General features: G+C 42.4%; 1 protein-coding gene across 3 annotated transcripts in view; it reads right to left on the bottom strand.

Annotated features, from left to right (window-relative positions):
* Nucleotides 1–2,436: 2,436 nt before the first annotated feature.
* The window catches only part of grin2ba (glutamate receptor, ionotropic, N-methyl D-aspartate 2B, genome duplicate a), a 187,568-nt gene continuing 175,090 nt past the window's right edge, over nt 2,437–14,914 (bottom strand). For all 3 annotated transcript variants that reach the window (XM_088069433.1, XM_088069432.1, XM_088069434.1), the window contains one exon: nt 2,437–11,298. In XM_088069433.1, the coding sequence (XP_087925559.1) occupies nt 9,001–11,298 (2,298 nt within the window). In that variant the 3' untranslated portion in view covers nt 2,437–9,000. The remainder of the gene's footprint in view (nt 11,299–14,914) is intronic.

Below are 14,914 nucleotides of genomic sequence, written 5' to 3'. Positions count from 1 at the left end.
GCGAGAGGAGAGAGCAGCCTGAGAGAGCAGCCTGAGAGAGCCCCGAGGGGGCTGGACGGCATCAGACGAGGCTGGGTGAAGCGCCAGCAGCAGTGTGGGTTGTTGAGAGGGCAGACCCAGACCCAACCACTCCACCACACAGTCACCATATGGCCCTGCTCTCTCGGGCCGGCCTCTCCTCTCCCCCATCTCCCAGGATTTCCTGCCCCAGAGAGAGACAGAGACAGAGAGAGACAGCTTGTGTGTGACAGAAAGATCATACATTTGAGTCTGTGAAAGAAAGCAAGAGAGAAAGAGGACTCAACGAAAGGTTTCAGATTATGCAAGTGTGTGTTCAGACAGAGAGAGGAGGTAAAGACAGACAGAGAGTCTGTGTGTCCACTACAGGACGCTGGGAAACATGAGAGCGGCGCACAAGAGATGCAAGAGGGGGGAACCTCTCTGGCTCATAAATCCACTAACTCACAGCAATATTTATAATATATATTAAGGAGGACACATACTGTATATTCAAATATGCTTAACACTTTGAAACCTGGACTGACATCAGTTTTTGTTGTGCTGCTGTCAGACACCTTTAACAAGTATTCAAAACTTTGAAAACTGAGCAAAAAGACAGAAAAGAAAGAGAGAAATATTAGAAATTGATCAAAAAACAGAAAAAAATGTCCAGAAACTGTATTTATAATTATTAGAATTGTATATTCAAAATATGCTTTAGAATAAATCATGTTTCTTTATTTCTTTATTTTAAGCACTGTTTTCAGGTCATTTCCTTGATTGGTGTTATGTTTACTTCCTTTTTTATCTTATTTTATTTGTGTTTTTTACTAATTCTAAAGTTATTTTTCTGGTAAGGTTTTACTAACCGGTTGCTAATTTTGGAATTATTTCTTGTTCAATTGCTCATTGTCTTCCTCCCATGTTTTGGAAAGAAATCGAGCCAAATTGCTAGGTAAAGGTCCCGTGTAAAGGATGCAGAGGTATTAATTGGCTATTAATTATATAAAATATTGATATTTTCGTTATTCTATCATCACCACAAAAGGCTGCAAAGAAACTGCAGAGACACAAAATGACCACAATGAGATGCAAAAAGAGTGCAAAAAGATGCAAAATTACCACAAGGAGACAAAAAAACAGGATATAGAACGACTGCAAAGACACACAAAACAACAAAGAAAAGAGGCAAATCCATCAGAAAGCCTGTGTCTTGCTCGCTTGTAGGAGAGATCGTGTTGCATTTTGCATATCTGTGCCCAGGGGCCCATTGTCTCATACTCTGCCCATACTGGCCATTCACGTTTTTGTGTCGGCCACTGTACCTCTCCCACACTCCTCCTACAACTGCTGTGGGTACAATCAATATCAAACACTGTGTTGTCTCTCTATTTCATGACTTTTAAATGCATTAAAAAGTGCAAGAACTAAAATGTAATATAACTGTTATGAAGGCTAAGTCACTGTTGACTGTGATAGTTCCTGTAAAGTGATCTAAAAATTGTATGAATGGTTATTTTACAGTCTTTTGTGCTAAAATAGTGAGCATACACTCTGTGCATTAACTAGCCAACAGCTGGACATATTGTACTTGCTAGCTTTGCATCATACACAATCAGCCCTGAGTTAGCATTTAGCTATAGCTATGAAGTGCTGGGTAGAAAGAGAGGCTGATGGAGCCTTCTGTCCATCCTGTGCATTTGTTTCTTCTGTATTTGTGCATGTTTTCTGAAAGCAAAAAGCGCAGAACCAGCACAGATTATGGGGGCGGTGTAGCATAAATCAAGAGAGACACGACTGTAGGAGATAACAAAGACATTTAAAAAAACACTGCATGGAACTAATCAATAATACAGTGAAAAGATCTGTCCATCCACATGTCACGATGTATTAAATGGCATCTCGAGAACATGCATGAAAAGGTAACGGTAATGTCAAAACATTATTTTGTGCTGTAAGAGTAATTGTGCAAATAAATATTTTGCTACAGAACCACAGAGCCCGAGCAAATTCCCCAAAGTGTAGACTCAATGGCTACGGCCTTGCAAAAGATAAATGAAATTCATCAAGAGGATACAAAGGTGTGTGTGTGTTCTTGCTGTTATGACATAGTGAGGACTATAACAAGTATTTTAGCAACAAGGACAGTTTGGAAAATGAGGACATTTTGGATGTCCCTCTATTCCTTGAAGGTCTGCTTAAGAGTTAAGACTTGGTTTTAAGGATTAGGTTAGAATTGGGTTTATGTTAGGTATGGGTTAAAACGCAGCGTCATTAAGTTGTGATGGTTACGGTTTGGATAAAAGGTAAGGGAATGCATCATATCAAAGGTCCTCACAATAATACAAGTACAAGCGTGTGTGTGTGTTTCAAATAAGAAGAAGTGCCAAAACTCAAAAGACACAAAAAGCTTAAAAAGACTCAGTGCCATATGCGTGAAACTTATAGTTTTTTATTATTAATACTCAACACTTCATTTTGTTCATCATGTACAAAGAGAAAGAATAGTCTTATTTGAGCACTTATAATCGTAGATATCAGTATTATCCTTATTAGAAGTACCTTAATGATGGTTTTTTTTGCAATTTTGTCATGACGTGGTTAATTTTGTTATTGAGATTACTTTGTTTCCTTACAAAAAAAAAAAAAAGGTAAATGTTTCCCCCGATATTCAGTATTTACACAACCTGTACAATTATTTGTTTTTGTGTCGTTTTCTGTTGGTGTAAAAATTTTGGGGAATTATTTCAAAAGAAAAAAGGGCCACAAAAAGAGAAAAGAATGGCCAAGAATAATATTATGTATATCATTATGTATACAATTGATACTATTCATATGTTACATTTTTGTCAACCCCCACAGTTAATTGAATCAGGCAATGTAGTTTCAGTGATTCACCGTGTGAAATACATTTAGTAGCAACCCCTTATGTCATTACCATTCAGGTGAAGCAATCCATTCTTAATAACTGTGATGAAAAATAGCAATATTAACAAACAAACAAAACTGTACACAATTTAATAGAAAAATTTTGTATGCATCAATATAAAGCATTAATACACGTACACACAGATTGAACTTTAAAATATGAGTAAACAAGTTCTGCAGTGAATCAGGGTGAACTGGAAATTATAAGCAGCTTAATAACATGAAACTTCACAACAAATCAGTCATATAATATCACAGTATAATTCCTCCTATCTGCAGGTGACGTCTTAATTTAAAAAAAAAAAAAAAACAAGTGATAAGCAACTCAATATGTCAAATTCCTCCAAAAGCACAAAAAAAAAAAAAAATTTCAAGAGTCAGTTTAACCGGTACGTCGATCCCTGTTGCTGACCACGTCACGCTCTTATTTGGTCCCATGTGTCAGATATTCCTGACAGAAAAACACACGTCAGCTGAGGTGATATTTACATCCTCCACCTCCAGGATGTTCCAGCTCCGCTTACTCGCTTTCTTGCGTTGTAAAAAAAAATGTGACACAGTGTTTTTGCTCTACATGACCCATTTTGAACAAATGTGTTGTGGCATGCTCGTGTGCAGAGAAGTGAGCCCGGGACCAATTTGGCCGTGAGGGAAATAAAAGACGAGCCACGCTTACTCTGCATCACCGCTTGACCTGCACACGCTGGCTGCAGCACAGCAGCTGGAGGTGGTACAGAGGCATGATGATGTTTACCACAGTGTCAGGTGCACCTTTGACTTCCTGACCAGCAGCTGGAAACTGGCCCTTCCAATGCATGACAAAGAAGGAAGTGAAGAATTGGCACATACAGTGTACACTAAGAGCTCTTTCTGTGGTCATCCTGTTTATTGCAAATGAGAAGGAACGTGTGTGGAAAAATATGCAGACGTGCACACGGATACATTTTTCACTTTTCAATCAACCCTCTAGACGTGAAAGCAGTTGAGGAGAAAAACAGAAGAGAGATGAATTTCTTCTCTCAGGGCCGGGAAGAAGATTATAGAGACTTATTGGAATCAGTAGCACACAGAAGAAGAGCGGGGGGGGAAATCATTTCTGACTGCATGGGGACGAAATTGCATATGTACAAATTACAAATTATATCTCCCGTCTCACACAGAGCAAGTTGCACAAATATAAATAAGAATCCAAAAGCATTTAAAGTGTTTTTCAGCTGTCAAATAACACAGTTTAGTAATATATGAGCTAAAATATAGCAACAACAGTTCCCCTGAAGCTACTTTAACCCTTTCAAACCTGGATCGACATCAGTTTTCTTGTGCTGCATTCAGATGCCTTTCAAAAACTATTTAACCCATTGAAACCAGAGTAAATTGGCTTGATGTATTTCAAAAACATGGGATGAAAGGCAATAAGCAACTTAAGAAGAAATTATGCAAAAAACAGCACAAAATTAATAAATAAAAAGTACAAGAAAATTAGCTGACAATTAGCAAAAATAAAGGAAAAATTAAAAGAAAAGCCAAGAAAATTACCTTAAAACATGCTTAAGAAGAAAATAATTCTTGAAAGTAATTTTATGATAATTATAATAATTATTAATAATAATTACATATATAAGTTAATGACTTTTCCCTCATGTTTTGGAAAGAAATCAAATACATTTACTCAGGTTTCAAAATTGTTTTAATTTCTTTCAAAAACATGGGGAAAAAGATAACTTGCAAGAAATGCCCCACAAAATCCAGGAAATTAGTAAAAGGTGACCAAAAAAACCCTGAAAATTAGTTTTAAAAAAAGGAAAATAACCTAAAAATTATATTTATATTTATTATTGTTATAGATTTAAAATTATGTTCCACAAAAAATGAATCTGCAATTTTTTTTTAGCACTTTTTGGGGTTTCTTTATGTTACAGAAAAATTACACACTTTGTCAGGTGATTTGTGGGTTTTTTTGTGTGCTTATTTTCAGGGAAGTTCCTTCTAAAGTTTTTATTAACCATTTTTGGGCCATATCTCGTTAAGCTGCCCATTGCCTTCTCACAACATTTTTGAAGTGAACCAATTAGCTCATGTTTCAAAAGGGTTAAATGAGACGTTCCAAAACAAATGTCGCACCTTTTAATAAGGGGTTGCACAAATGCATTTCAGATCTCAAGAAGATGAAACGACACTCTTGGTTTTTCCGTGATATTGTGCTGAAATGCTCAGCAGTATTAACAACACTGAGTGAACGTCCAGCGCGCATTTGTGTGTGTGTGTGTGTGTGTGTGTGTGTGCATGTGTTCATAAGTGTGTGTGTGTATATTTTCCGTTACCACAGTGATGTCTATCCCAAACGTAGAGAGGGAACAGGATAGGCCGGGCCGACGATGGCTCTGAATTCTGTGTGCAATCACCGTTAGAGCCCAGGTCAAAAAAACGGGCAACAAAAAACACAAAGATCTCGTAAGTTTTTAACAAGGATCGCTGCTTAAAAATGAAGGATCACAATATACTGCCTCTATATGCAAATATCATCTATGTATACATGTAATATTGTATTACATAAATGTGTAGATAATTGATCTCAAAAAGCATGAAGAAGAGCTTACCTTAAAAAGAGAGAATCTAACACAATTCAAGGGAAACTTAGCAAAGACTCCTAAAACTAAACTTTCCCCTTTTTATCACCAAACGTCTACACCTACAGTAAAATTATCCTCGATTTCCAACACTTTAGTGAAAATATGAAAAAGCATAATTCTTAACATAATCAGTATACTGATTGGTAAACTATTATAATTAAGTAAACATGAGATTTAAAGAAAAAGAGGTTCAATTATATCACTTATGATTAGTAATATTTGTGTCTTAACTATATTTTTGCATATTTTTTGTTCATGGATTTTTTTTGTTTTTATGCGTTTTTATTGTGGTTTTGTTTATTTCTTAAATTGCTGTAAAACATATTGAAAGTTACATCCTGTCTGTCTGTTTACTGTACAAAGTGAAAAGAGTTTTTTTTAATTTTTTAAATAGGTTATTTACAAGGAAAAGATTGAACGTACAAATGCTGACACTGATTGATGCCCACTCCGAAGTCGCTCTTTTTCCAGCTCGTTCTTATTTCCTCGCCATTTCCTGTTCTCCTTCTTATACCGTCTCGCTGATAATGGTTAAACCTGAACTTTCAAAAATGTGTGCGTATAAAAATTCCAGAGATCCCAATCGATTTATTAGGAGAGGCGGGGCGGGGGATGGGCGGATGGATCTGTTTGATTTAAGGCTAACTCGATCACTTTGACGGTGTTATCAGTGGAGCGAGGGAGGAGGAGAGGCTGTTGTGAACTTATGAATCAGCAAGTTAGCGGGGAAAAAAACTGCTTCCCTCCACACACACACACACAACCCATTACATTTAGATTAGGGTATAAGATAGAAGTCCGCAATGACAAAGATCACTCTACACACTCCAGCAGCTCCAATCTCAGGCCAGCACTCCTGCACAATCTCCCGCAGCCCTTGAACTTCTCACACCGCCAGCTAATCGAAGATCAAACCTTTAAATAGAGGCTTCTTTATTCTGTACAGTAATATGATGAGTCATCAGACAGCTCTAGGTGGAGGGGGTGGGGGTGGGGGGGTGATGGGATGATAAGGCATGTCTACTGAGTGCCTGAACCTACACTGAGTAAAAGGTCCTGTGCAATAAATGAGGCCTCTCCAGCTAAAAAGTATCTACATCGGTAAAAAGCCGCAAACTGGCCGCTTTTCGGACGCCTCCGTCAGTGTTCAAAGAGGCCTCGCTCGAATAGACATCCTCCTCGGCTCAAGCGTTAATCGGCATCATTGTCACGGGGCGACCACACGTCTCCTACGCATTTTTTTTTCGCCGACATAAACAACAGTGCATACATTAATCACACACAATGTACAAACAAAGCTTTCTGTGTGCGCCTCTCCGAGTGAAAAGCCTTCGACGAGATACCGGCAAGAGGCCAGGGAAAAAATAAGTGCCTGGTGACTGTTGTCGTGTAACCTGAATAAAAGAGGTGGTCTAAAGGCTGCCGCGTTGTGGAGTGAGACGCGTCGTGAATACATCTGCCCGAACTCGACGTATGAAAAACTTTTTTTCAAAGTTATAAAACAGGGATACTCAACTTGCTTTGCTTAGGGGCCACTTTTACAAAGCATCAGGAAGCCAGGGGCCAGTTGCAGCAGCCCTAAACATGTTTCTGGGGTTTTAGGACAATTCTAGGATTTTAGGTTGTTTCTAAGATTTTAGGATTTTTCTATGATTTTAGGATGATTCTCAAATTTTGGGACATTTTGAGGGTTTTAGCATGTTTCCAGGATTTTAAGACATTTGTAGGATTTAAGGCCGTTTTTAGGACTTTAGGACGTTTTTAGGATTTCAGGGAGTTTCTGGGATTCTATGATGGTTGTAAGACATTTCTAGGATTTTAACATTTTTCAGGGATTTTAGGACATATCTGTGATTTAAGGAAATTTCTAGAATTTCATCACATTTCTAGGATTTTAGGACATCAGGGACTTAGTGAGGACCTCTGTCAGGGCTGCGGGGAAGCCTCCACTGACACTTTTTTTGGTAAACAAGCTCTATTTTGATGTTGTTTTATGCACTTTGGCACCTTATGTACACTTAAAATTTGCGAATTAGAAAATGGTTAAGTGGCCACTGAGCACTATTCCCAGGGCCAGATTTGGCCCGTGAGCCATAAGTTGAGTATCACTGTTATAAAACATCCAATCTTGTATTGAAACCATCGGCCGCGGTGTCTCAAACATGCTGTAAAATTTTCACTGCAGTTTTGGCTCATGAAGAGAAACGTCGAGTGTGAACCGGAGGACACATCCACTGGAGACCATTAAGGCACGTCCTTCCTCTCAGTATCTTCAGCTTCGGACGAAACACGTCGTTCACAGTAACACAAGTTCAGACCGACAAAAATCTGCATGTGTTTAAGTGTGTGTGTATGTGTGTGTGTGTGTGTGTGTGCACTTAAACATCAAATAAGGATCTGTCTGCTCAAAACGTGTCTTCCAGATCCTGTTTTAACCACAAGGAGCAAATAAACGAATGAGCATGGAGTAAAATATTCTACAGAAAACAGAAAAGAAAAGTTCAGTCTTTCTGGCTTGTTGGTTGAATGTAGAACAACCTTCCTGCTGCCACCCGCGGCACACAGGAAACAACTACAGATACTAAAACAGTAGTGAGATATTATACCAACAGAACATAAAACAAGAAGAACTTAGTGATATCATAAGCAGTGCTATCATAATCAGCACTAACATCTTTGTTATTCACAATGTTATCAATATTATTGTTGTTCTTATACCCTGTTTTTTCTATAAGAATATCTTATTATCATTCATGATTGTATTTCTCATAGCAAACAAGATCAGCTCTTTTGGCGTCGGGGATGAGGAGGAGGAGGGGCTGAGAGGAAGAGGGGAGAAGAGTGTGACGGAGAGATGGACAGGCCGGGCTGAAGCACTAGTCATGTCCTGTGTCGCGGCTCTGGTAAACGTGACAATGTCTCTGTTTCTGCGGTGACACAGGGGCAGATGGGCAGTTCGCTCTCGTAGTCTTTTTTTCCTCAGAAGCGCTCAGCGGGAGCTCTCCGACAGCCGTCACATCGCACCAGGCTCACACGTCCAATATCAAACGAAGATGAGGTGTCGCCTATTTGCGATAATAACCGAGTACATTGACTTCTGCCTCACTGGTGGATGAAATGATGGACTCGGAGTTGAGCGCGTGTCGAGGGGGAATGCTGATTGACTGTGTTTGGACATAAAAGTAGAGTAGCTTTGGCCGTTTCTGAGCGAGGGGTAACATCCCACACCTCCTCAGGGAGTCCTGATTTTTTTTTTTAACCCAGATTAGTTTTTTTTGCAAAATTTCATTTCACAGTCTCTCCTCTCTTATCGTGCTGTCCCAATATGGGCTGCAGAGTGTGGACAGTGTCTTTAAAATCATCCCTGATCTCCTAACACTACACGCCTCTAATCCTCACCTCCTCCTCCTCCCTCGCCATCTCCTCCTCCCCGTTTTTGCTCTCACACGTCAGACTCAATGCTGGAGAGTTTCTCATACACATGGCCATTGCTTCCGTTGAAGGGACGCGGGGGGCCGACCCCCAGCATGGAGCCGTGGTGGTTCATCCCACCCAGGCTGAGCTCTTTCGGGAACCGGGGCGTCACGTTGGACATCACCCCGGCTGTGGCGGACGCCGGCAGATATGACGTCGTGCTCATCTGGCTCCTGAAGTCACTTCGGCTGTTTTTGGCAACTTGTTGCTGCTGCTGTTGCTTTTTCATGTAATATTGTTTGGCGCCGTGCATCAGACACTGGTCATCGCCAAAGGTGGGTATAAAGGGGTTTTGGTTTACCCTGTCGGGGTAAAGAGATTTGGATAAAGAGAACCCTCCCCCGCCGCCTTCCATCAAAGACCTGTCCCTGTCTCTCATGTCTCTCTCTCCGATGGAGCGGCGGTGGAGGCCGTCACCGCCTCGGAACAGGCCGAATGGCGAGCCGGGTCTTTTCCGGCCTTCGCCTCCGTAAAACAACGGGTCCCTGTCTCTTTCCCTTTCTCGCTCCGAGCCACCATGACGCTCAAATATGTGTGCGAAGGGGCTGGTGCCCTCCATGTAGCGTTCCTTTTCCTTCAAGCTAACGCTCCTGGGTGGAGGCAGCATCCCTCCCATACCGGCACCACCCATCCCTCCGCCACCTCCCAGGCCGCCCATCAAACTCCCCATCCCACCTGACTCCTCTTTTTGAAGGTCGACAAATGCGTCATACGAGTGCTGCCGCCTCAGCGGTTTGCCGAATCCACCCTTCCTCCTCTGCTGGCCCTGAGATTGAGACGGAGGGCCTGCGCCCATACCTCCTCCTCCTCCTCCTCCACCTCCCCCTCCCCCCATCTGTTCCAAGAGGTGGTTGTTGTCCTCGCTGATATCGTAGAGGTTCCCTGTCTTTTTACAGCCCTCGCAGCGCATGCAGGTCGCAGAGCTGGGGCGGCTGTTCCCGCCTCCCGAGGACCCGCAGCTCATGCCACCACCGTACCCACCGCCGCCCCCTCCTCCGTGTATGGACATCTGCTTGCCCACTCCTCCCCCACTGGCCCGACAGTTCCTGCACTCCCACTCTCCCCCTGCCAGCCCTGATCCTCCCCCGCTCTTTGAATCAGACTTTTTGGGTTTGCTCTTCAGAAAGTCGTCCACTGGAACCAGGCTGGTGCAGGTCCCCACGCCTCCGTCTCTGCTCCCGGGGCCCTCTGTTAGGTCCACGTGCTCCCACTGAGGGACGCCCTCTTTGGGCCGGAACTGGTCCAAATAAAAATCCCTAACGCTCTCCTTTTCTCTGAAGAGATAGGAGTTCCCGTCATTGTTTCCTCCTCCTCCTCCTCCACCTCCTCTCTTGCGTTCGGAGGGCAAAAGCGGCGGGGAGGAGGAGCGGTGGCCGTGGTAGTGGTGGTGGCTGATGTGGTAGGGTTTCCTCCTGTAGCCCAGCTCGATCTCGTCCAGCTCCCGTCTGGACTTGGCAGAGGCCGGCCTCTTTTTCAGGCTATCGCGGTATTGTTTGCGTTTCTTGGCATTACCCTCAAGGTTTCCGTAAGTCACTGTGTGCGTGGAAATGTCCGACACATCAGAGCGTATATTCCCGTCGTCGTCTCCTCTTCCTCCACAGTAGCCGTGCCCAGGGATGTACGTTGAACTTGAGGCGCCTCCCTTGAAGGAGAACTTCCCGTACAGGTCCGGCAGGCCTCCCTTGAAGCTCTGTCCTGACGGAGGCGTCTGTCCAGACAGGAGGTCGAACTTGCTCATGTTCCTGTGTGTCAGAGCTGCGCACGGCTGCGTGGTGAAGATCGGGGCCACGCCTCCGCCCAGGCTGTCACAGTCGAACATGCCGCCCTCCAGAGAACTTGCGCTGCCCAAACTGTGAGGCCTGTTTGCAGGAGGTCCGCTGAGCCCGAGCGTGGAGCCGTGGTGGTGCAGGTAGTGGTCCTGGTACAGGTTACTGTCCTTCAGGTGGAGGTTCCCAAACGTCCTCTCCACCTCACTGATGTAGTCGCTGAACATGTTGTCTTCAGGCAGGTACGGCGGTTTGCAGTCCGAGTGGCCCGCCAAGCTGCGCCGGTGTTCGGAGATATCGTAAACGGAGGATTCGCGGCGGATGAAGTCCAGAGCACTGTGTGGGGAGCCGTTCACCCCTGACAGGGAGGCCATGTTTTTGGCGGTGCGTAAGAGGCGCATGATGTTGGAGTGGGTGTTGTTCATGGTGGCCGATGGAGAGTTCAATGCGGAGCTGCTCTTCTCCTCGATCTGCACCCCGTGGATACAGCTGTAGATGCCCTGTGGGGAAAAATACAGGCGTTAGAGAATGAACAACCGTCATTAGTCACTTGTGAATTTTAAATGGACAAAAACATGAATCTGCGGCTGCATTGCACCCTGACTGCCCAACTTTTTACAACCTAGGTGAAGTGAAGTGACTACAGCTCTTTCTGCTGACTCTGTTAATACCATACTCAATAAATACAGTATATAACACTCTTTTTCCACCCAAGTTTATTCAAATATGCAGGTTTTTTTAAAAGATAAAAAAAGAGAAATTGGCTCTTGACTGCCATTGGTTCTTAACTGCCAATAGACAAGTATGCCTTTCTGTTGCTTAAGCAGAAGAAAGCAGTATGGAGTCCAGTGAAAATGTTGCAATGTTTACCTCTTTTTTTTTTATATCTGTTTCTTTTTTGGTCTCTCTCAAATTCAGTGCCATTTAAATTAGAACAATGTTCGAGTGTTGCTTAGATGGAGACTAGAGCTTTGATTCTTTGTTTAAGCCCAATTGGGTCCAACCTGACACAAATCGTCGAGCTCGGGCCCGGCTACAATTTCTCAATATCACCGCGGGTTTGAATCCAGTCTACTTCTCACCATTTTACCAGAGTTTTTTTTTTAAAACGAAACTAGCAGTTCTCATGCATAAGCTAAACTGCAGGAGTTGTATTGGACTAAACCAAGTGGAAAAGAGAGAAAAAGTGGGGGTAACCATGATTGAAAAAGAGGTGAAAGAGAGAGAAAGTGACTGCAAGGCCTTTTCTTCCGCATCCGCAGCAGTGGGAGAGATGTACGTGACATGCAGAGTGATGATTATCATCTATGTCCTATATCTGCATGGATGCTGATGCCATACAAACTTAAAGACAGAGACGCACTGAGGGGAACAGCCTATTCTGCCAAACCTGTTGTTATTGAAATAACAGCAGGAGGAGAAGAAGGTGAAGTGGCGCGGGAAAACACTTTAATCTTTAGCTTGCAACAAATATATATATATATATATATATATATATATATAAAATCTAAAATAAATTTCAGTTTGCTGTGGTGCAGGCTCGGGCCAGCTTTGGACAGAAACTGTGGGTTTATGTAGAGTCAGGCCTGATCTTTTAGGCTTGATAAAAGCTTAAATGGAGATGGACAGAATTTGTGGCTGAGATGACAAATTGTTGCTGAAGTTATTGACGGCCGTGACGGAAAAAGGAGTCAATTAGCATGTCCATCCATGTGTCAGGGTTTCCATCACTGCCAATCAGAGCTGGAGCCCATGAATACCTAAAACCTGTGCAGGAACAAAAGCAATAATCTTTCCCACTTCAGACAAAACAGGGAACGGGGCTTAACTAGAGGGGCACTTAAAGATCTCCACCAAAGCCAAATGTCCTATCTCACAAGTTCAACAAAAGTGAATTGTGTATCTGCTCTGTGATTCGTATCTGCTCCAAAATTGAATGCATTCTTCCATGGCTCATGCTACACCCTTTTTACCAGGTTTCATTAAAATAAGGCCAGCATTTTTTCCACAATCCTGCGAAACCATAACTTGGTGGAGTTAATAATCAGTAAAAACAGATATTGCACATGATTAATAGATATTTAAGGTCCAATTTAAAAAAAAAATCACATTTCCATGAGAAAGTATCAAAATTCTGAAACCACAGATCCAAAAATTGTGCCTTTAGACAAAAGGTTAGGACATCACAAATACACAATTTAAAGATACAAACTGCTGCGGTCATGCACCTGCTGTGATTACGGTGCAGACCCAGAAACACTGACCAATTAAAGCAGGCTTTTTTGGAAAGGGGGGCTTAAAGAGACAGGTGCAAAAATGGAGCGTTTTAAACAGAAAGTGAATACAGGTATATTCAGGCTGACTTAATGAGAAAAACCTAATGTTTTTTGAACATTAAAATATATGAACATGTTATAGTAGAGACCCCAAATCAAAGTAAAAACCCAAAAATGAGCCTAACATGGGACCTTTAACATGCAGAATATTAGCTGGTGTGAGACAGCAGGAGAGAGCACACAGCGTGACGCCACAGGGAGGACAGTGTAGCTGCATGGTGGATGATTGATAAAGGCAAAGGGGCTGTAAAAACCCCTGGGTCCCGCTGGTCAATACCTTTAATCAATGTGATTAGAATTCAGCTGAACAATATCCTCCGGCAGTTATTAAACACCTCAGTTCCACTAGCGCTCAACGCCCCAACACAATCCCCATCCGGGAAGAAAGGCCAAACCAAGGGGACGCCGGCTGAGCGCTACAGTGACAGAAAGATAAACTGCTCCATTTGCATTCAGTGATGTACGATACAATACTCAGATAAAAATGGATGTTCGGAGGAGAGCAAACCAGGCATGACAGATGGGGACGGTAACGGATCGGATCAATTCCAAACAATGATTCTGCTCAGTTTTTCCAGGACATTTGTAGATGACTATGGACATAAAGTTGGGACACTCGACTTGCTTTGCTTAGGGGCCACTTTAGCCAAATGACAGCAGGCCAAGGGACATATGTAGGTTTTTAGGACGTTTCCAGGATTTTAGGACATTTTACAACATTTCTACGAATTCAAGATACTTCTAGGATTTAAGGACATTTCTAGGATTTTAAGATGTTTTTAGGATTTTAGAACATTTGTACAATTTTAACACATTTCTAGAATTTCATTTTGTTTTTAGGATTTAGGACATTTCTAGGATTTTAGGATGTTTCATAGATTTTAGGGCATTTCTACGATTTTAGGATGTTTCTACGATTTCAGGACATTTCTTGGATTTTAGGATGTTTTTTATGATTTTAGAATGTTTCTAGGATTTTTGGAGGTTTTACAGATTTTAGGATGTTTCTAGGATTTCAAGGTTGTTTCCAGTATTCCAGGATATATCTGGGATTTTAGGATTTTTCTAGGATTTCAGGACATTTCCAGGATTTTGGGACATTTTGAGATTAACTAGGACCTCTGTCAGGAGTGCAGGAGATCCTCCACTGGCATTTTTTTTTTATAAAGCTCTATTTTGATGCTGTTTTCTGGCTCTTTATGTGTACTAAAAGTACAAAAACAATTCCCAGTGTGCATCACTTTACTTTTATTGTGAATTAGAAAACGGTTGAGAGGCCACCTGACACCTCAGGGGGGGCAAGATTTGGCCTGCGAGCTTAAAGTTGAGTATCACTGACATAAAGGGATGCTTTGGCCATCGTAAAGAAAACAGATCAGCTGACCTCCGTGCTGCTGGCCACCACAGAGGTCACGATGAGAGGTCACAGGGTCAGCTGGTTGTCAAATCTTCTCTGCTGTTAAGCCATGACTCTTCCTACCCTCCTGCATTTATCCACTCGTTGACCCTCAGCTCTCCTCTCCCTCGTCGCTCGTTTCTGCTAGTTAATTAGCTACATGGACAGTCCCTGCACTGCAGCAAAAAGGCCTCCAACCCTCATTCCGGTTTAATAGATAATGTTATTACTTCTTTCAATTTCACAGTCTGTTAACAGTCGAGTATGTAAAGCCTGACAATGGCTACAACCAAGAGAGGTTTAACATAAATACAAAAGGACTCATATTTGAGTTTGGGACTCTTGAAGTGGAGGACAAATGTATACGCCCGCCTGCGTGATATT

The sequence above is a fragment of the Plectropomus leopardus genome, chromosome 18, assembly GCF_026936395.1.
Source record: "Plectropomus leopardus strain MGB_pleo_1.0 chromosome 18, ASM2693639v1, whole genome shotgun sequence".
NCBI classification, from domain to species: domain Eukaryota; kingdom Metazoa; phylum Chordata; class Actinopteri; order Perciformes; family Serranidae; genus Plectropomus; species Plectropomus leopardus.
Note: the sequence above shows the minus strand (reverse complement) of the source record. Positions and strands in the feature narration are given on the sequence as shown.